Source organism: Prosopis cineraria, unplaced genomic scaffold (genome assembly GCF_029017545.1).
Source record: "Prosopis cineraria cultivar Desert tree isolate PC_DT_omini unplaced genomic scaffold, ASM2901754v1 PC1, whole genome shotgun sequence".
In the NCBI taxonomy this organism is placed as follows: domain Eukaryota; kingdom Viridiplantae; phylum Streptophyta; class Magnoliopsida; order Fabales; family Fabaceae; genus Prosopis; species Prosopis cineraria.
The window spans coordinates 56,121,897-56,143,611 of record NW_026555332.1 but is presented as its reverse complement, the minus strand read 5'-3'; the positions used below and the strand labels follow the sequence as shown (position 1 = coordinate 56,143,611).

Below are 21,715 nucleotides of genomic sequence, written 5' to 3'. Positions count from 1 at the left end.
GTAATCAAGCATGCAGTAAGTGTGGGAAGTTTCATTCTGGTGATTGTTGGGTTTGTTACATCTGTCAGAAGCCTGGTCATATTGCTAGATTCTGCTATCAAAACCAAAATAGGGGTAATAATCAGAGACCTACAGTACCAGCACGAGTGTATGCCCTCTCTGGGCCAGAGGCTGCTAACAACCCTAATGCTATCCGAGGTATAATCCGAATCCTTGATAATGATGTTTGTGCTTTGTTTGATTCGGGTGCTACACACTCTTTTGTGTCTGATGAATGTATGAAAAGATGTAAATTGCCTGTGTGTACCTTACCTTTTGATGTGAAGATTTCTACTCCTGCTGGTTTGACTGTAAGGACTGCTAAGGCATGTCTAAATGTAGAGGTTGAGTATGAGGGTCGAAAGACCACCATAGACCTCATTTGTTTGTCTTTGTCTGGGATTGATGTTATTGTGGGGATGGATTGGTTGTCTGCAAATGGAGCTGTACTTGATTGTTAGAAAAAGAGTGTGTCACTCTCAGCTCTTACTGTAACCCCTGTAGAGTCCCAAAGTCCTATGTTGTTGTCTGCAGCTCAAGTAGAACAGTGTATAAGAAAGGGCTGTCAAGCTTTTATGATTTTCTTCTCAATCAAGGCAGAGATTGAAGAAGATGTAGATCAGATTCCAGTAGTAAGAGAATTCCCTGACGTCTTTCCTACTGAAGTAATCGGTTTGCCTCCAGAACGAGAGGTTGAGTTCTCGATTGAACTCGCACCTGGTACGGGGCCTATTTCTAAGGCACCCTATAGGATGTCTCCATCGGAGTTAGCTGAATTGAAGAGACAAATTGAAGAGTTGTTAGAGAAGGGGTTTATCAGACCGAGTGTATCACCATGGGGGTCACCGGTACTGTTTGTGAAAAAGAAAGATGGAAGCCTTAGATTGTGTATTGATTATAGACAATTGAATAAGGTAACCATCAAGAACAAGTACCCCTTACCTCAAATTGATGATTTGTTAGACCAATTAGTCAATTCAGCAGTATTTTCTAAGATTGATCTAAGATCAGGGTATCATCAATTGAGGGTTAGAGCAGAGGATATCCCTAAAACTGCTTTTAGGACTAGATATGGGCACTATGAGTTCCTAGTGATGCCGTTTGGGTTAACAAATGCCCCAGCTGTCTTCATGGATTATATGAATCGAATCTTCAGGCCTTATCTCGATGAATTTGTTGTAGTCTTTATTGATGACATACTTATTTATTCTCGAGATGAGGTGGACCATGCTAGACATCTTAAAATTGTTTTAGAGATATTAAGAGAGCACAAGCTTTATGCCAAGTTGAGCAAATGTGATTTTTGGCTTAAAGAAGTTAAATTCTTAGGCCATGTTGTTTCAGAAGAAGGGGTAGCAGTGGACCCTAGTAAGATAGATGCAGTGATGAAATGGGAGCAACCTCGAAGTGTGACAAAGATTAGGAGTTTCTTAGGTCTTGCAGGCTACTATCATCGTTTCATTAAGGGTTTTTCACAAATTGCAATGCCCTTGACTAAGTTGACCAGGAAAGATGCTCCATTTATTTGGACGAACGAGTGTGAAGTTGCCTTCCAGGAGCTGAAAAAAAGGTTGACCACCACACCGATGCTCACCTTACCTGTTCCAACTGCTCCTTATACCTTATATACTGATGCTTTTAAGAAAGGTTTAGGTTGTGTATTGATGCAGGAGGATCGAGTAGTGGCTTATGCCTCTCGACAGTTGAGACCTCATGAGGAAAATTACTCTACTCATGACTTGGAGCTTGCTGCTGTGGTATTTGCTTTGAAGATTTGGAGGCACTATCTTTATGGTTCTTCTTTTGAGGTCTTCAGTGATCATAAAAGTTTAAAATATTTGTTTGATCAAAAGGAGCTCAACATGAGACAGCGCAGATGGATTGAGTTTTTGAAGGATTATGACTTTGAGTTGAAGTATCATCCAGGGAAAGCTAACGTAGTCGCCGACGCTCTGAGCAGGAAGCTTGTACATACTGCTCACATGATGGTCAGAGAACATGAATTATGGAGTAGTTTTCATGCAATAAATGTAGAAGTAGTCGAAAATCGTTTGGCTGCTCTACATATTACTGAATTTGAGAATAATTTTTGGGAAGAAATTAGAATTGCGCAACAGAAGGATGATTATTTGAATAAGATTAGGGTAGAGATTGGGGCTGGAAAGGCTGAACATTTTGATGTGACCGATGATGATGTCGTAAGATATAAAGGTAGAGTGTGTGTGCCTAATGATACTCGATTGAAAAATATCCTACTTGAGGAGGCTCATCAGAGTAAATATACCATTCACCCAGGAGCAACTAAGATGTATCATGACTTAAGACGTGGTTGGTGGTGGCCAAGGATGAAGAGAGATGTAACTGAACATGTAACTCGTTGTTTGACTTGTCAGAAAGTCAAAATTGAGCATCAGAAACCAGCCGGGATGCTACAGTCTCTTGATATTCCAGAGTGGAAATGGGACAGCATTTCTATGGACTTCATTACAGGATTGCCTAGAACATCTTCTGGTCATGACACTATATGGGTAATCGTAGATCGACTTACCAAATCAGCTCATTTTCTGGCTACTAATATCAAGTATTCTCTCGAAAAATTAACTAAAATCTACATAAGAGAAGTGGTGAGATTGCATGGAGTGCCGACAAATATTGTATCTGATCGTGATCCGAGATTCACATCAAACTTTTGGAAGTCATTACAGGAAGCCATGGGTACTCGTCTGAGTTTTAGCACAGCTTACCACCCCCAGACCGATGGGCAAACGGAACGAACCATACAAACTCTTGAAGACATGTTAAGAGCTTGTGCCATTGAGCTTAGAGGTAATTGGGATAGTCACTTGCCATTAGCTGAATTTGCCTACAATAATAGTTTTCATTCTAGCATTCAGATGGCACCTTATGAGGCATTGTATGGAAGAAAATGTAGATCGCCACTGTGTTGGACAGAATTAAGTGAGAGAACTGTTTTGGGGCCAGACATTGTTGATGAGACTACCCAAAAGATTGCTTTAATCAAGCAAAAATTACTCACAACTCAAAGTAGACAAAAGAGTTATGCCGATAAGAGGAGAAGACCGCTTGAGTTTGAAGTAGGTGACCATATATTTTTAAAAATCTCTCCGGTAACTGGTGTTGGAAGAGCTATTAAGGCTAAGAAGTTAACACCAAGGTTTATGGGGCCTTTTGAGATCTTAAAACGAGTTGGACCAGTAGCGTACCAAGTAGCATTACCACCCCAAATTGCTGGAATACACAACGTATTCCATGTGTCACAACTGAAAAAGTATCAACCAGATCCTTCCCATATAATTGAACCCGAGGAAATTGAACTCAGGGAGAATTTAACATTCAAAGCTGAACCAGAAAGGATTGTGGATTATAAGGACAAGCAATTAAGAAACAAGACCATTAGATTGGTTAAAGTAATCTGGAAGAGGACAACTCCAGGTGATGCTACGTGGGAGACCGAGGACAGTATGCGACGTGATTATCCTCGTCTTTTTGATTAAGTGAGTAGTTAATAGTTATTAATTTTAAATTTTGAGGACAAAATTTCTAAAAGGAGGGGAGAATTGTAACATCCCAATTTAAATTTTAATAGTTAATTTAGGTTAATAGAAATTTTTAAAAAAAAAATAATAATATTTAGAGGTAAGAAAATTAGTAGAAAATTTAAGATCTGGAAGAGGGATGAATTTATGTTGAATAAATATAATTTTTGAGGTTGTCAGTAGTATAATAAATGTTCTAGAGTATAAATTTATTGATGATCTTTGAATCTGTGGCTTATGGATCAAATTCTAAACTAGATCTGAAAATATATGTTGATTTATTGAGGTTTAGATGATTATTTGGGATGAGAAATGAATTATTATGGTTATAGGATTATGATTCTAAGCTAGAGACTCAATTTTTAATTTTTGAGTATTTTAGGTACGAATTTATAAAATAAAAAAAAATTTTGATAATAGAAATTAGTTTAAAATTTGATTTTTAGATTATTAATGTTTATTGATAATTAAAAGAGGAGTTAAAAATTTTACTTAATAGTATTAACTATAGATTTGTATTAAGATTGAGATTAGGAATTATGTTATATTTTTAATTCTATTATTAGAATTATTTTATTAGTTTCAAAAATTGAAACTAATATTTATAAATAATATGTTATTTGTAGATTGTATTACTGGTGAAGATTGTGGAGAGAGAGAAATTTTAAGGAATAATTTATTGAAAAAGCCACAAGGTAACCATGCTTTTAATTTATGATTAGTGTTACTTCTTGTTAATTGGGTGATTATTGAGAAAATTATGAATTTTGTAATATTGTATAATTGTGCAATATTATTATGAATTTGTTTAATTATTGTGGGAGGTGTTGGGAGACTTGCTATTATTGTTGTATTTATGTGCCACGTGGTACGCCCCTATTGTAGCTCAATAGGTGGCTTGTAAGGGCTCGGGCTAATCTACCTTTGGCCGGGTAATTTAGCACCGAGTGAGGGCTACGGCTCGAGGTTAATGGAGGGATATAAGGATGGTTGTTTGTGTTTATTATAATATTTCTTATATTTGTTGGAATTATATTATTTTTAATTCTCACTTAGTAAGCACACACTTAACTGTTTGTATACAATATCATAAATTGGCTTTGGTTACTGGGACTTTTGAGTCTCATTATGTGATTAACAATTTTCAGGAGAAGAGCCACGAGTGACACGTAGAGGAGTCCCAGAGGCTTAGTGGTATAGATCCACTGTCTCTTTTGGGTATTTAATTTATGATTTATAATGTGTTATATTGCCAATATTAGGACTTTTTTATGTTTATTGTCAATTATATGAATATATAAATGTAATCATGCCTTTCAAACTATTTCTATTTTTGGTACAATTTGGATGACTGTAATTTTAATATTTGGTTTACTTTGGATTGGTTAAAATGGCATGATTATAAGGTCAAATAACTGGCTTGTGTTGAAAATTGATTAAATTGCTTATTTTACTTGTTGGGAGTATAAGGATGGACAAATGTGATTTAGCCTAATGGCATGTGGGAGGTAAAAATTTATCTGAAATGTTATAGTGTGTGAGTTGAAGCCAATTATAAAATATTTTATATCGAAATTATTGATATAAAAATGTGTTGGGTGGCTGTAACCCAACTATGGTTGAGTTAAATTATTTAAAAAAAAAAATTTGGTGTGTTACAGTTTGGCCTTTTACTGAATTTTGAGACAAGAATATTAAAGAAAATTCTGCTAAGGCCAAACTCCATTTCCCTATACGGCCCGTCATGACTGGCCAATTAAGCATGTATTTAATTAAATCAGAATGAGAAACCATATGCACAACTTTGTTCATTATATAATGCCTTAACTTAGTACAAGCATAATATAGCACTAAATATGCTATTTCCACAGCTAAGTATATGGCCTTTGTGGGCGTTAAACACCTACTTAAATAATAGACCACCTGTTCATGTCCTTTATCAACATTTTGGGCCAACATACAACCTATGAACATGGTGTTAGAAGCTAAATACAATAAAAATGGGGTGTTCTCCCTCGGGGCTATTAAGACCAAAGGTTTTGTCAAGTGTTCTTTAATCTTATCAAAGGCCGCCTGGTGATGTTCGGTCCAGGTGAATTCCTTGGCATTTTTAAGTTTCAAGAGTTCAAAAAATTCCTTCATCTTCCCTGCAAGGTTCAAGATGAAATGCCTGAGATAATTGACTTGCATCAGGAACCTTTGAAGCTCTTTCTTGTTACTCAGCCCCTTTACCTCCAAGATGGGTCGTGCTTTATTTTGGTCTACTTCAATCCCCCTTTTGTAGACCAAGAATCTAAGGAAGTTACCTGCGGTTACACCGAAAGCACACTTTAGTGGATTTAACTTAAGGCTGACCTTCCTCATTCACAAGAAACTCGTCCTCAAATGTTTAATATGATCATATGCCTTCTTAAATTTTATCATTATGTCATCTATTTATACTTCTATATGCTTTCCTATCATATCGTATAGCCTGCTGATAGGTGGCCCCAATATTTTTCAGATTGAAAGGCACAACTACCTATTCGAAAGTTCTAATGGAGCCTGAACACCTGAAAAGCAGTCTTGTAAATGTCTTCTTTTACTATTAGTATTTAATTGTATTCGGAGAAGCAATCCATAAATGACAACAAAGTGTTTCCAGCCCCAGCATCTATTAACTTGCTTGCAATAGGCATTGTATACACGTCTTTAGGTGTGACTGTATTTATGTTTTAGAAATCTATGTAAACTCACAGTTTCCTATTCTTCTTGATTATTGGGACTATGTTTGAGAGCTACTGAGTATACTTGCAAGGCTGTATGAATCCAGCCCGTAAAAGGTATTTGAGCTCCTCTTTTACTCGTAGCTCCACTTCTACTAATATTCTCCGAGTGGGCTGTTAGTGCGGTCTATAGTTTGATTATATAGGAAGCCTGTGTTTGACCAGCTGCCTAGCCAGCCCTAGCATTTTATCATAGTCCCATGCAAAGCAGTCCTTAAATTCCAACAGTGTTAGCTTGATGACATCCTTCTATTCCTTATCTCGTAGTGAGCTAATGAATGTGACCCTCGCCTTTTCTGGGGATCAGAGGTTTACTTCTTCTAGTGGATCTTAGACCTCTGGGGCTATGTCTTCAAATTTTATAGGTGCAAGGTCTAGCTCATATAATTGTTCTATCTTCTGGGTCTCATCTTCATATACAACTTCAGTCCCATAGACCTCGGGTTCGTAGTCTTCTAGTTTCTCTTGTATATTGTGCAGCCATAGCTTTTGAATGGCCGCGGCTACTACAGCCTTTCCTCTATTTATTTTAGTCATCAACCAGTTCTATAATGGGCTCATGCCTTTGTGAGGTTAGAGGCATTATAGCATTTGTTGTTGTTCTGAATGAAAGGATTCCTTGAGCCTTTTGGAATATAAACGGGCCTACGTCAATATCATAATACCTCGCATCTATGAAGTTAGTAGCTGCTGTGAATGCCTTGTCTTCAGCCTGGACTACTTCTACCTCCTCTCCTTTCCACATAAGAAGCATTTGGTGCAGTAAAGAGGGTACGCGTTTATTGGCATGGATCTAATTCTGTCCTAGGAGGGCCTGGCATTGTGCTGTGGCGCTGATCATGAAAAAGGCCATTAGTGATGACTTGGTCCTGACATCAACCTATAATGGTAGCATGCTGAGGACCTTAGATGCGGTCCTAATGAACTCTACAACTGATACCTTAGTCAGCATCAGATCGTGCTCCTCTTATCCCATCTTGATCATCATGTGGGTTGGCAAAATATTCATTGTCGAGCCATTATCAATGAGGACTTTAGTCATTGGTCTCCCATCGAAATATGCCCTAATATATAAAGGCTTCAAGTGCTGAGTCATCTTCACATTGGGTTTCTCCAGGACAGTCTGCTTTAATTTTCCTTTTATTGCTTGCAAAGTAATTTGGTAGACGAGCTCTGCAATCTCTTCTTTTTGTGCCTGCGTGCTTATAGGCTCATATTCTTCTTCTTCTCTTGGCTCCATTGGGCAATACTGATACAGGCCTATCTATGTCAGCCTCGAGGAGTTCTGTTTCTACTGGCCCTGGGTATTGCCGGCGGTGGATTGGAATTAAGAAGGTAATGTTAATGATACCACACAATAGAGATTGAGCGATATCTCTCTAACATGAATGGTCCCATTTTTTTTATTTTTGGCCTCGCTTCCTTCGTCCTAATCCTCGGTGGACTTCCTTCTGAACTTACTAGCCTCCTGATGAATGTTGGGGCTATCCTGTACCTTAATTTTTTGCTATTCAAGGTCCCTCTGTGTAGCCTATTTTTATTGAAGACATCGCTTCTAGGTTCTTGCCAAGGTAGTTGGGAATTTTTTTTGCTTTATAACTCTCCATTTCAAAAGGAGCACATTGTCAGGCAGCGTATCGAACCTGCCCAAGCCTTTAGCAACTTTTAGTAACGGTAGGCCGTCGAGGCCTATATCCCAGCCTGTTGGTGTCCTCATGTATGGTTTGCCTGATCCAGGGGTTGTTGAGTACTCTACAAAGAAGTCAAATTTGCCAGATGGTTCCCCTAGGCGGTCCCAAACCACCTTAGATCCATCTGGTTCTATCATCACTAATCCCCTGGGGCAACATCCCATCCTGAAGGTCATTTACGATTTTTCTTCTTTTTTCTGCTGACTATCTCCATTTTGGGTTTCTCCCAAGCAGTCCCAAACTACTTTGGAGTCATCCAAGCTTTTCATGTTCTGCCCTTCCGAGCCGATGTCCCATTTAGAGGACCTGTTCTTATTGGACCAACTTATAGGCTTCCCCAAGTGGTCCTATGTTGTCTTAAAGTTTTTTTGAGTTACTTTACTTCTATTCCAGATGTTCCAAGGTCTCTCATCCTTCTGCTTACCATCACTTTTCTTGAGCCGTTGTTTGCTAAAGGTTATCTCCACCATGTTGATCATAGCAAATAGGGGAAATCGATCCTCGTCTACCACCATAGATTTTTCCTGAAGGAATTTCAGAACTCCTTTGTTGATCCGATCCTGGATGACGTTCTTGAATCTCCAGCACGCCTTGGTGCTGTGGCTCCACGGGTGATGATACTTATTGTATTCCTTCCCTCTTTGTTCTTCCTTCGAAGGAATCTTATGATCCATAGGTAGGGAGATGAAGTTTTCCTTGAGGAAGAAATCAAAAATTTCCTCTATTTTAGTGGTATCAAAGGTGTACTAGACTATGTTTGGTCTTTTGGGCAGTTCTCCGACCTTCCTTACAAGAGCCAGGCATGTGTAGTTACCAGCATTCTTTAGTTCTACTACCGCTACGTCCAAGTCCCCAAAATAGGTCCCAGCTGTAGTCCATCAGTGATGATCCTCTTCCTTGAGTAGTTCCTCATAAACCCATTCTTTAGTTACGAGTTCATAAAAATCTCAAAATTCCATCCCATGAAATTTCTTTCAGAGCTCTATATCCAGTCCTGCCTGTGCTAGCTTGACAAATTTAATTCTGGAAGCAGCATGTGGCACCCGCTCCTCAAATGTTTGAACCTCACCAAGTATTGATCTGCTGTCTCTCCAGCCTGTTGTTTAAGCTTGCAGAGTTCTGCCATGCTGACTTCTAACTTTGCTTTATAGAACTGGATGTAGAACTTCTACTCCATCTCCATCTAGCTGATAATTGAATTATGAGGTAGTGACGTATACCATGTGAATGCCAGGCCTGTAAGAGTATTTAGAAATAACCTCAGCTTCAAGTTAGTAAAATTCTCATAATTAGCAATCTTTCCATACTGGATTGTGAACCTCCCAATGTGCTCTAGGGTTGACTATATCCTGTCTCCTAAGGACAATATGAAGCCAAGGATTTTGTACTCCTGAGGGTATGAGATGTCCTTGGCTATATACTCCGGATAAGGTTTTAAGAAGGTGGGGCGACCGATTGGCCTCAGACCTAGTTCATATATATCTTAAATGGCATCCCTTAGGGCCTCCATGTTCACAAGTTAGTTCTGAGGCTCAATCGAATGTTATGGGATCATCGCCGTGTCCCCCAAGCCATTCGTGCCAGGTTCCAGGCTCTCGTAAACAATATGTTAAAGGATGAGTATGTGAAAATATTTAGGTGTTAGGGATGTCTCTTACAAGTGTGTGGCCTTAATGGCCAGCACCTATATTGACTCAAGCTTGTTGCCCTCCAAGCGGCCTTACACTTGAGCCTGCTTCCAGATAGGTGCTTCTTAATGATGCGACTATGTTCCTCATGCCTTCATGCAGAGCCTGCATCATGATCTGTTGTCATTCTTTCTCCCTGCGTTCTGACATTTCCAGGGATATTGTAAAAAACCTTTGGTTCTCTTCCAGCTGCTTATCCATTCGGTCTTGAATTTCCCATAACACTTCTGCCACAGGTTCGTTGGATATGATCAGTTGGTTGGGTTGGCCACTTCTTGACTTTAAGTCAGGGCTTGTGCTGCTGCTACCTGTTATCACCGATACTACATGATCACAATGTTCAGCTGCTCCAGCATCGGGTAATAAGTGTTATGATCCTGCATGCGCAGAGATCCCTTTTGGTTCGTGAAAACTAGCACCTGTTTCATTAGTCTTTTTATCTTTTCACGTCCTTACCATCTTTGTTACACAAGTTCTACTGGGTGTGCCACAAATTGTTTGTGGTTTAACAATAAATACCAGGCGTGCCAGATATATTTAATCTCAATAGATAACAAAAAGGGTCTCGAGTTCCTTTACCATAGTTCGTTCAGATGTAAAAAGATAAAAGACTTTGGTAGAACTAGTGTATAATTTTATTGAAGTGTAGAAAATTACAGACTAAAAACTAAAAACTGAAAAGGGCTAATGAATGTAAAATATACGAGTCTTGATTGAATGTTGATTAGCCTTCTCTGTTTTTCTTCTTTTTATTTATAGTGTCGAATAACAAAAGCCTTTCCCTTAGGACTTAACATATTTTGCCAAAGAATCATGAATCCCATGAAACTTATGGCACGGTCGCTTTATTTTGATAACCAATCCCTTTCACCGAACCACTTGGGCATAGATTTCAACATTACTTAGAGTCGTGTCTTCGTGCCAATGGTATGATATTTGAAGCTAATGAGATTTCGGCATGTTTACTTGTTATAGACTTTATTGAGATTCAGGGCCGGCCCTTTTTGTTTATATTGAGCCTGATGCTTCGACTACTCAGCCTAACTAGCCTTGTGACCTATTTAAGTGATGTTTCATATTTAGCCCAAACAGTATAAATATTTTCAGGTAGTTTCACCAATGACTAAAATGATTTAAGAAATCACAATTTTCTATCAGCAATTTTTTCACAAAACAAAGTCTAACTAATTTTATGTGGTTCATAAGTTTGACAGAAATATTTGCAAGTTTGATTTTACCAATAACTAAAACGATTTAATGAATCATAATTTTTTATCAATAAAATTCAATTAATTTTATATCGTTAACAAGTTTGATACAAGTAGTTGTAAAAGATTTTATTAACAACTAAAATAATTTAGAAAAGCATAACTTTTTAAATTATATAAAAGTACTAAAGTAATTTCATATAAAAATTTAATTGAAAAAAATTCTCTTAAGATTTTACTATTATTATCATAGTTTGTGATACCGAACTGTACATTTCTTATTTTAGAGTGTTGTCAATCTTCCTATATTTTATGTAATGTGATGAATATATTATAAATTTTTTCTTGAAATCATGTTTATAATTATAATAAAATTGCAAGTATAATCCCCAAAAAAGAACAGAAAAAGGAAAAAGAAAAATAGAGTAATAAACAATGAAAGGATTGGGGAAAAAAGGATTAATGAACAAATAGGACTATGAATTATTATTCAAAAATTATCCTAAATGTTAAAATTTTAAAATATATAAAATAAATTCTAAAATTTTTAAATTTATAGCAAAATAAACCCTAATTATTAATTTTTTAATACTATTATTGTTTGCGCAAGTATAGGGTTTATTTTTTTATAAATTTAATCCTAACTGTTACAGTACTCTCATGAACAGTAATGATATTAAAAAAGTTAACAGTTATTTTATTATAAATTTAAAAATTTAAAATTTATTTTATATATTTTGAAAATTTAAAATTTAGAATAATTTTTGAACAATAACTCGGAGTCGTATTTGATCATTAACCAAAAAAACAAAAGAAACTCTGAAAGGAGATAACCAACGACGTCGTACCATGGTAATGGAGGTTCTTACCATGCAGTGGTGCACAGGTCGCACGGCGTGTTTGACTGCTTTCAATTGAAGTATTAACCGATAGCATTTTTTCTTCTTCCCCAGTAAAATATATAGGGATAGCAGCCGATGCAGACGTCTTTGCCATTGAGCAAAGCAATTTCAGTTCACAGATCGGTGCAGCGCCTACACAGATTAGATCGAAGAAAAGAGGAAAATGGGGACCGATGAAGTATCGTTAGACGATAAAGCTAAGCGAACGAGAGATCTTCTCTCCAGTTTCTACTCTCAGGACCCTTCCGTGCCGTCCAACTCCAGCATTGGGTCGTCAAGATCCCTCACTCTTGATGACATCAATTCCACCTCCTTCGATCCTGATCACTACATGAATAACCTGGTAATTCTCGTTCTAATTGAATCTATAAATCCACCCCCAGGGGGGAATTTTGAGGTCGAAATTGAACTCTTAGGCTATTGCGAGTTTTTGTAACGGTAGTATGAGTTTGAAGTTGGCGTACGGAGTGGCTGATTCTCTTGTGCATTTATCATGCGAATTATGAAGGTACAAAAGTCGAATTTGGAAGGCCTGCTCCAGAGGCATGTTGAAATGGCGGCTGAAATTAAGAATCTTGACACTGACCTGCAAATGTTGGTCTACGAGAATTATAATAAGTTCATCAGCGCCACAGATACAATAAAGAGGTTTCCTTTTTTCTAACTATTATTCCTCCTTTATGCGCTGCTTATTATTTTTCTAACTTCTGCTTCTTTTTTGTGGGGAAATGACTGCTTACGAACTTTTGATACATGAGTTACATGACATACCATTTCGAAATCGCGCCGTCTACACTGCCGTTCAAATGCTCATACAAACTTCCTTTCTCTTTCTCCTTAAAAAAAAAAAAAAAATCCTCCCTGTTTTTGGCGTGTATACCTTGCGTTTTCAATGACTTGGTTCATATGTTTCTTCACAAAATGTGTGATACAATTTGTTTGCCAAACAGGATGAAAAGTAACATTTCCGGGATGGAAGCAAATATGGAACAGCTTCTTGAGAAGGCAAGCGCAGCATTAATTTTTCAATCTTGGTTTACTTGTTCTTTTTGAAAAATCAAAACATAAAATGTTTTTGATGGAATCCTATTTTTATCTCCTATGCAGATAATGTCTGTGCAATCAATGAGTGATATTGTTAACACTTCTCTTTATGAGAAAAGAGAGCATGTAGAGAAACTACATCGGACTTGCAATCTTCTTCGTAAAGTTCAGGTATTAAAGCAGCAACACAACTTTCTGGCAGCATGCATTGGCATTGTTACACACTGAAATATTTATTCTGGGTTAACGCTTGGCATTAGCTACTAGTCTCTCCTCTGTAACTGAGCATGCTCCCCCCCCCCCCGGGGCCCGGGGAGAGCCTTCTTATATATTTTGAATATCCCTTGGAGTTATAATATAACAAAAATAACCTCAAGAATAAAATTAATTTCTTTTCTTCAATTGTGCAGTCTTAAAATATCATTCTGTGAATATATTATTTTTTTATAATTTTATTATTTATTCAATGATTTTAAAATTTGCTATATTTAAAAAATTCACCATGTTATGTTGATTAAAATGATTTAATATTTGTTATATTATATAATAGGTTATTGGGCATTGTAATCAAAATAAGTGTAATTGTGTTTTTCTAATTATTATTATGGGTGCAGAAGAGATAATCTAATGCATCTTTGACTATAAGGGAGGTTATTATATAATTTCAAAACAAAGGAGAGCACTGGGTAATTTAGGCATCCCCCAATGAGAGGAAGAGTAATTTACTCCTTGGTTATGTTGGGGAGTTTAGAAGAGAATTGTGTGGAGTAAAAAGGCAAGGAGTCGAGCAGAAAGAAATATGCCTTTTCCATTGTCTGAGAATTTACTGGCGGAAGGGCGTGAATCATCAATGGAATGGAATGTTTTTTGAATTATTTTTTCAATATTGCATTTATCAAGAATGTGATTCTGGGAAGTTTTTAATGAAGGCGGATATAATATAATTGTACCACCTGTCCATTCCATTCCTTCCAAAAGCCCCCAATATGGAGGAACCAAAAAAAAAAAAAAAGGTTGGTTTTGAGTAGCTAGGAAGGGTGTTGGAGTCCCTTGTTTCCTATTTCATGTCATTGCAGAAGAGTCTCATAAAGAAGAGGCTACCCCAAATTGACCATTCAACTCCTTGCCATCCATCCTTGTAATCCATCCAAACATAATTTTTAAAATTTTGATAGAAGCATATCAGTATTTGCAGTATGCTTGTTTACGTTGATTCTAGATGTTTGGGCCTATGACTAACACGCTTTTCACCTTGGTGTAAGAGCAGTTCATATATGATCTACCTGATAGATTAAGAAAATGCATCAAATCAGAGGCCTATGCTGATGCAGTCAGGTTCTTCACTGGAGCAATGCCAATCTTTAAGGTTGTGCGGGGCTGGCATGTCAATTCAATCCATTCCCTTGTTTTTGTTTACATTTAGCAATTATTAATTTCTTCAGAAGTAACGTTAGCATATATTTGTCACCTGAAAAATTGGCACATGTTTCTCATGATGTATAAATCTGTTGCTTTGATGAAACGACTCTTGTTTTTGTTTTCCTCGCGGCAGGCATATGGAGACTCATCATTCCAAGATTGCAGACAAGAGTCTGAAAAAGCAATCGCTATCATAATAAATAATTTGCAGGTACAGTTAGTTCTCCTTATTCTATCAGGCTTTCTGTGCATGTGTCAAAACATAAGCTGAGAGACAATTTTGAATGTTTTCATGTATTGCTTGATATTGCAACATTCATGTTCCTTATAATCTTTAGGATTATTCAGTATTCAATTTACTAATCCTTTTCTTTTTGAGATAAGGTACTCAAGCTGTGTTTCTGATTCTACTATTTGATGGTAATTCCATAAGCCTGATTTCTCTTCATTGGTTGTTGGCATCTGGCCCATGTAAATAATCCATTGCTTATACTTTAATATCATCGATCTTTGGAGCTACGACAGTCCTGGTCCAACTAATGTCATTTTTGCTGTAAGGTCTGAGCTATGGTGTTGAGTAGAATTGTTTATGAGAAATCCTCCTGTCAGCAGCTGAGTAGAATTTCATTGATGTGGAATGTCCTGGAATTATAACACGTAGTGGACTTTGGTTTCTTTGCTGTTCTTCTTGGATTTGGAAGACAAAAATTAGATATAATGGTTAAAATAAAGTAGTTGAGGGATTTTCTAAAGTCAGTCTGTAATTATTTATACTCTGTCAACATTAATATTGTAAATTCTGCTATTTCATTTGGGCTGATTTTGAATTTTTAAGGAGAAGGGTATACCATCCTGTCCTTATCTTCTTCATTTTGATTTAAGAGTTTTTAAAAATGCAGTGAATTTAGAAACTCATGATATCATCCTGAATTCGAAGCTGACAGTCATTGTGTTTCTGAGAACTGAGAAGCTTGTCACCAGATTTGACTTTTTTCTCTATAACCAGGGAAGGCTATTTTCTGATTTGGAATCTATGCAAGTGAGATCTGAGGCTGCAGTGCTCCTTAAGCAGCTGGACTTTCCGGTTTGTTACCCTTTTTCTGCCTCCTCAAAATTGCATTTAACATTGTTGCAGCCAAGCAGATATTTCTTTTTCTTCATACTACTCTTCCACTCCTCCCAATCACCTCCCTCCCTCAATGGAATAACCCATTTAACATCTTCTGAGTTCTAGAGGAAAATTACTGCCAAGGCATGTTAGGGGTGGGTTGGTGCGTGTGTGTGTATTTTGTTTTTTAAATCAGCTATCATCGGAAAATTTATGATTAGAAAGTTGAACCTGCTTTGGCCTTGCATTTTGCTGAGAATTTTGAAGATCAGCTGTGGGAAGGAATAATAGTATATTAAAGTATGCACTATTCAGGGCCTTATTCATATTCGTATGTGGCATCTTTCTATTACTGGCAGGTGGAAAATTTGAAGGCAAAGCTACTTGAGAAGTTGGAACAGTCTATTACTGACATTCATCTGAACCCGGAAGAGATAAACAAGGCTCCAACGGATCCTTCTCCTTTTGCTTCTGCTCATGAGGTTAGAAGCATGATACATCAAGCACCATAGTAGAAGTATTCTGCTGTTCAATATCATTTTCTCCCCATTAAGATGTTATTGCTATCCTATCTTTGGCTAGATAAGATATTCAATTTTAGTACACATACTTGTAGTGGTTGATACAGCTATTACTAGTGACATGTTATGTGTTTGGACCTTGGACTTCGCTTTTCCTTGCTATTTTTTGCCTTCCAGCATTAATATGTGCAAATACATGTGTCTTTCTCTTTTTTTAATATAGGCACATGTTCGAGAGTTTGTGGAGGCAGTTCGTGCTTTTCGAGTAATATTTCCTGATTCAGAAAAGCAATTGAACAATCTTGCTCAAGACTTGATTACCAAGTTTGTAGCCTCATCTACAGCTTGAAGTATCTTCACCTCCTATACAATTTTCATCTTATATACAATTTTTTTGATGAAATATTCTTAGGAACTTTATAATTACCGAGGAATATGTAAAGAGACGAATTTGTGCAGCTGATCTACTTGGGATCTTACGTGAGTAGTATGATTCTTTTAATACTCCAGTGTTTCTCTGGATTTCAGCTTGATTTCTAAAACTTAATGTTTTGTGTAGTCTCGCCTTGAGTATGAGTCAGTGGCCTTTGACTAAGTCTCTGGCGTGATATATGATTAGTTCTTCATTTCAACAATCATATCAATTTTTTAACAATTTTTTTATAATTATAATTATTAAAAAAAGGGGGTGGGTGTTGAGAATTTTTCTTTGAAGCATTCACACAAACCTGTCATTCTCTTGTGTGTATAATTACATACAATGCATGGCATGTGGTGGGAGTAGGACATGGTGAGAATTGGACATTTACGTACTAGTAGCACAAGAATTATGAGATTAGAATTAGGGTTATAAGACAGGCTCGAATGCCTTGAAGACAAATAGAGAGAGGCGGAGGTGAGGAAATTTCTTTGGAACACTTACAATCTGACACATACTATTCAATCTCTCGCGTTGATAATTATATTAAAACATATGTCACGGTTAACATTGAAATTACAGTACATGTAGTAGCAGGGATTTGACCCAAACTAATTATTATGAATATGCCATGCTTAGCTAATTTGACTCTCAGATTGATTAAAAGAGAAGGTTATTGACTCCTACTCAGAAGGCTCATGTAACTATTGATCAGATCATTTCTTCTTGATTGCATCTATGGAATAGTTTTCCCCCCATTTTGTGAATTTACATAATTGTTAATGTCTCCTCTAAGTGCTGAAACTACAAGCATCTGTTTAATTTTGTATTGTGATTGAGACTTTGTAGTATGGGATATGAAATCACACATTGAGTAGTATGGGGGTATTCAATTAGATATTTAAGTGGGCTGGTTCTCCCATCTCAACAATTAGCTTTTGGGGTAAGATTATTCATCCCACTTAGATGCCCATCAATTGATATTAAAGTCTAGTTGTTGGCAGTTCCAAGGAGTACTACCTATGGATGGTTTCGATCGGTAGGAGGCCTAGTTATATGGGATACCAAATCCAACATTGAATGGTATAAGATGTTCAATAGGATATTTAAGTGAGTTGGTTCTCTCATCCAACAACTAGCTTTTAAGGTAGGCTTCTCCATCCTACGTAGATATCCATCATTGTGCTTCTGAATTCCTTTTTACTTCGATGGAATGGACATTTAGTAACCCCCTTTCAATGATGTGAATCATGACCTTAATGAGAAGTTTTTAACCTATATTTATGTGTCTAACAAACATTGTATCATATGAGATAACTATTAATATAAATATTTTCCAACAATATTTTCAAAATTTTAATGTGTAACATCAACTTTTGTCCATCTTGCAACAATTGGTCCAAGGCATGTGATACTTTGTCTATTGACTCAATAATGAGGAAACCCTCAATTCTTATTGTTCTGACATTTTAGAAGAGTGTGTGTGCATTTCAATGCCATGGTTTTTCTTCAACTTAACAAATTTTTTCTATGGGTATTATGTTTTCTAAATTTCAATAATTTTCCTTAGTTCTTGTATTTTTTAATCAAACATCATCCGGATGCAGGAGTTGTTTGGAATGATGTGCTCCTGGTTGATGGTGTCTTAGAGGAAGCTGCTCTCTCTGACTGCACTATTGAGGTCATCCTTTGTGATTAGTTTCTAAAATTTTATTTTGAAATGTGGATGTATCCTCTCAATTACCTCTCCCCTATACTTTCTCCTTGTTTCTACTTGAAATAATCCTTTTTTTTCCTGAAAGAAATCTCCGTGACTAATATAAATTTTTCCAGGCTTCGAAGGTTACTGTCAGGCTGTATGTTAGCAGTGCGTTATCTCATCTTCTGCAAGATATATCAGGTTACTTCTATGATTATGTATGCAGTAAACTGTTAGTTCTTACTTCTTAGTTTCAGCTTAAAATTTGAAATGTTTATTCTGCTGCACAAAAACAGAACAAAAATCGGAGATCACAGACTGTATGTTTGTGAAAAAGTGACTTTTGCCAATGAAAATTATCAACGCAAATGAGACGTTATATGATCAGGGCAGGGCTCTTATCAAGATAGCTTGATGGTTATTGTATACATATGTATTAAGCTAACGGGAAATAATGTTCTGTGTAAACTGTCTTACTAAAATGAGCTACCTTCTCTTTGGTAGATTCCCTCTTAAAAGTCCTGAAAAAGGAAAAGGTGGAAGATTACTCTCTGCAAGTTGCTTTAGATACTAGCACAAGAGCAGTTCTCCAAGGCAGCACAAATGTCCTGCTGGTAAGCACATTTGTCTAAATTGGATAGGTAAATGTGGATTATATATATTTATGCATGTGCATAATGTGTTCTTGTTAAGCTTTTCCAACTATTTCTTCTTTTGCTTCATTCAGGTTTGATTTCATCATGCTTTTCATTGGTCATTGTAGGACTTCCGCAAAATTCTTGATGATAATTCTGGGCTAGTTGTTAGACTAAGAGAGGTCATTATTGATATCGTTCAAGAAGAATTGCAAGATTTTTTCAGGCAACTTGAGGACAAGTTCCTTTTATTTTCTGGAAGAAATGTTGCTTCTGCCATTCAAGTTCAGGGTGCGACAGAGGGAGCTCAAGGTGACAAAGCTATTGCTGGCCTCATCCTAGTACTGTCACAGCTTTCTGCTTTTATTGAACAAACTACCATACCAAGAATCACTGAGGCAAGGATCCTTCTGATAGAGCTATCTGATATTCCTGTATAAGCATTTATTTCTGCACTTAGTTTTCCTTCATATCCTCTGGGAATGCCTTGTGATTTTCAGGAAATAGCAGCTTCCTTTTCTGGTGGTAGTGCTAGAGGGTATGAACATGGACCTGCCTTTGTTCCTGGAGAGATTTGTCGGAAATTTAGATCAGCGGGTGAAAAATTCCTTCACCAGGTAAGTTGTCAATATCATATTCACATACCCGCTATTCCAATGTGCTTGCAACTTCGTTGAGCCTAGAGGTGAGCTTCGCTGCATCTTTTTTATCCTGCACTTCTGCTTTACCATTTTTGTTTGAGTGTTTTTGGCAAGGAGGTTCTCTTGTCCTGCGTTTTGCCTGTCCGTTTTCTTCCTCCTTTTTATAATAATATAATATACCTTATTTTAAGTTTAGAAGCACTCACATATTCTTCTTTTGATTCTTTTCAGTACATAAATATGAGAACTCAGAAGATATCACTTCTCCTGAAGAAGAGGTTTAACACACCTAACTGGGTTAAGGTCTGTTTCATGCATGTCTTCATTTCCAGTTTTATTAGACAGTGTGTAATATGACGAGAGCTTGATTTTGAAATTGGTTTTGTTCTCTGCACAGCATAAGGAGCCGAGGGAAGTTCATATGTTTGTGGATTTGTTCTTTCAAGAGGTTGGTATACCTTTTTATTCTTTAAATGGATTACTCTATAGCCTGGATGGTTCAGAGGATCGAATCATAAATTTTTTGGATAAACATGTATGTTAAACAAACAGAATGTTTTAATTTCTCTTAGTTTCTTTTCCAGGTTGAAGTAATAGGTAATGAAGTGAAGCAGATTTTGCCTCAAGGGAAGCGCAGACACCGCAGGACTGATAGTAATGGAAGTACTGCCTCATCAAGGAGCAACCCTTTGCGTGAAGAGAAACTCAGCAGGTCAAATACTCAGAGAGCGAGAAGCCAGCTTTTAGAGACACATTTAGCTAAACTGTTTAAGCAGAAGGTTGAAATATTCACCAAAGTAGAATACACACAGGTATCGAGTAATGATCAAATTGGTGATTCGAAAGTTAAAATAAGTGATCATGGACTAAGTTATCAGGTTTTTACTCAAACTGCAGGACTCCGTTGTTACAATGATAGTGAAATTGTGCCTAAAAAGTCTACAAGAATTCTCTCGACACCAGACTTTTAATCGGAGTGGATTTCAGCAAATTCAGTTGGATATTCAGTTCCTAAGGACTTCTTTAAGAGACAGAGTTGAAGACGAAGCCGCCATGGACTTCTTGCTTGATGAGGTTGGAATTATTAAAGTCATACTCATACTATGGATTTTGATTTTCTTTTTTTGATAAAAGATTTTGAATTTTAGATTGCTGTGTAGTTGCTCAAGTCAAGCTTGTCTTCTCCATGCCTTCCCCTTGAATTTGCATATTGTTTTCTTGGTTTTGGACCACAGGTGACTGTTGCTGCAGCAGAGCGATGCCTTGATCCAGTTCCTTTGGAACCCCCAATACTGGACAAACTTATACAAGCCAAGCAAAAACTAAGGAACGTGACACAGTAACTTCATGATCATTTAATGGTAATGGACTATAGAGGCGACGATCCAATTTACCTTTCATATCTGCTGCGCAGCTGATACATCCCTTCCGGAGCTATTGAGGTTGTCGAGCTAAAGAGCCGCATGTATTTGCTTCAATTTTAGCTGACATCCGTTTTCGGGATCAATTGAAGTCACCCTTCAAGCATTCAGAGTCTTGTTAATTGTCAACTCTCGTGGAAACTGGTAGTTCTTAGGCCGGATTCCTTTTAATCATGTAAATCTGTTGTAAACTCGTAATGTATAACGGGTGTCAAGGTTACGCTAATTACATGGAGAATCGGACAATACTGATGCGAATGAGTCTCAATCCCCATTATTGCAGACTATCGCTCTTGGAGAACGAAAAGAAAATAACAGAAATGTCAGAGGGCATTGAGGGAAAACAGAATGATCAGGAGGAAGATTCTTCACATGCATCACACACTTCTCCCTCGCTCTCTCCCCTACGCTCACAACCTGTATGCCCAGTAAAGCTGGTAATATTGCCTGTTCATGAGTTGCGAGCTTAGCAGTGTGGGTTAGTATAATCTACATTTTAGTAGGCTGTATTTTTGCCAACTCACAAACCTGCAATGGGTTAGCGGGCTAACCCACCAGCAAAATATAAAAATCATATTTGCCTCTTAAAAACTAATTATCTAAACAACAATAAGACTCCTAAATTATTACAAAATACGATACAAATTTAAAATACATTAATGCAATCTGCCAGTTCAAAGATTTTGATATGATGAGTTCAAAGAGATCATTCAGTGTAACATACATAAAAGCTATTGGAATTAAAAGTAGCAGTTAGATCCGAGCAATCAGATTTCGTAATCATTCTTGAGCGAGGAAAACTAGCAGCTATGATAATAACTTTCTCACAGGCCAATAACTTTGCCATGGGAGAGGTTCCAATGGGAAAAGGGGGAAAAAAGAAGAAGCTATTTCGTTCTCTTAATTTTATTTTGAAATTTTAAATGAATCCTTTTGTTTGTTTAGCAAATATTTTAAAT

General features: G+C 36.9%; 1 protein-coding gene across 1 annotated transcript; it reads left to right on the top strand.

Moving 5' to 3' along the window:
* Positions 1-11,892: 11,892 nt before the first annotated feature.
* LOC129313545 (vacuolar protein sorting-associated protein 51 homolog) lies at positions 11,893-21,024 on the top strand. Its single transcript, XM_054956758.1, is given in 21 exon segments — positions 11,893-12,193; positions 12,359-12,498; positions 12,801-12,855; positions 12,958-13,065; positions 14,162-14,260; positions 14,447-14,524; positions 15,320-15,397; positions 15,781-15,903; positions 16,166-16,266; positions 16,355-16,422; positions 17,968-18,041; positions 18,194-18,260; positions 18,564-18,673; positions 18,823-19,092; positions 19,195-19,311; positions 19,567-19,638; positions 19,733-19,783; positions 19,920-20,147; positions 20,233-20,409; positions 20,571-20,649; positions 20,652-21,024. Coding segments are annotated over 21 exon segments (2,310 nt in total). The 5' UTR covers positions 11,893-12,013; the 3' UTR covers positions 20,687-21,024.
* Positions 21,025-21,715: the final 691 nt, after the last annotated feature.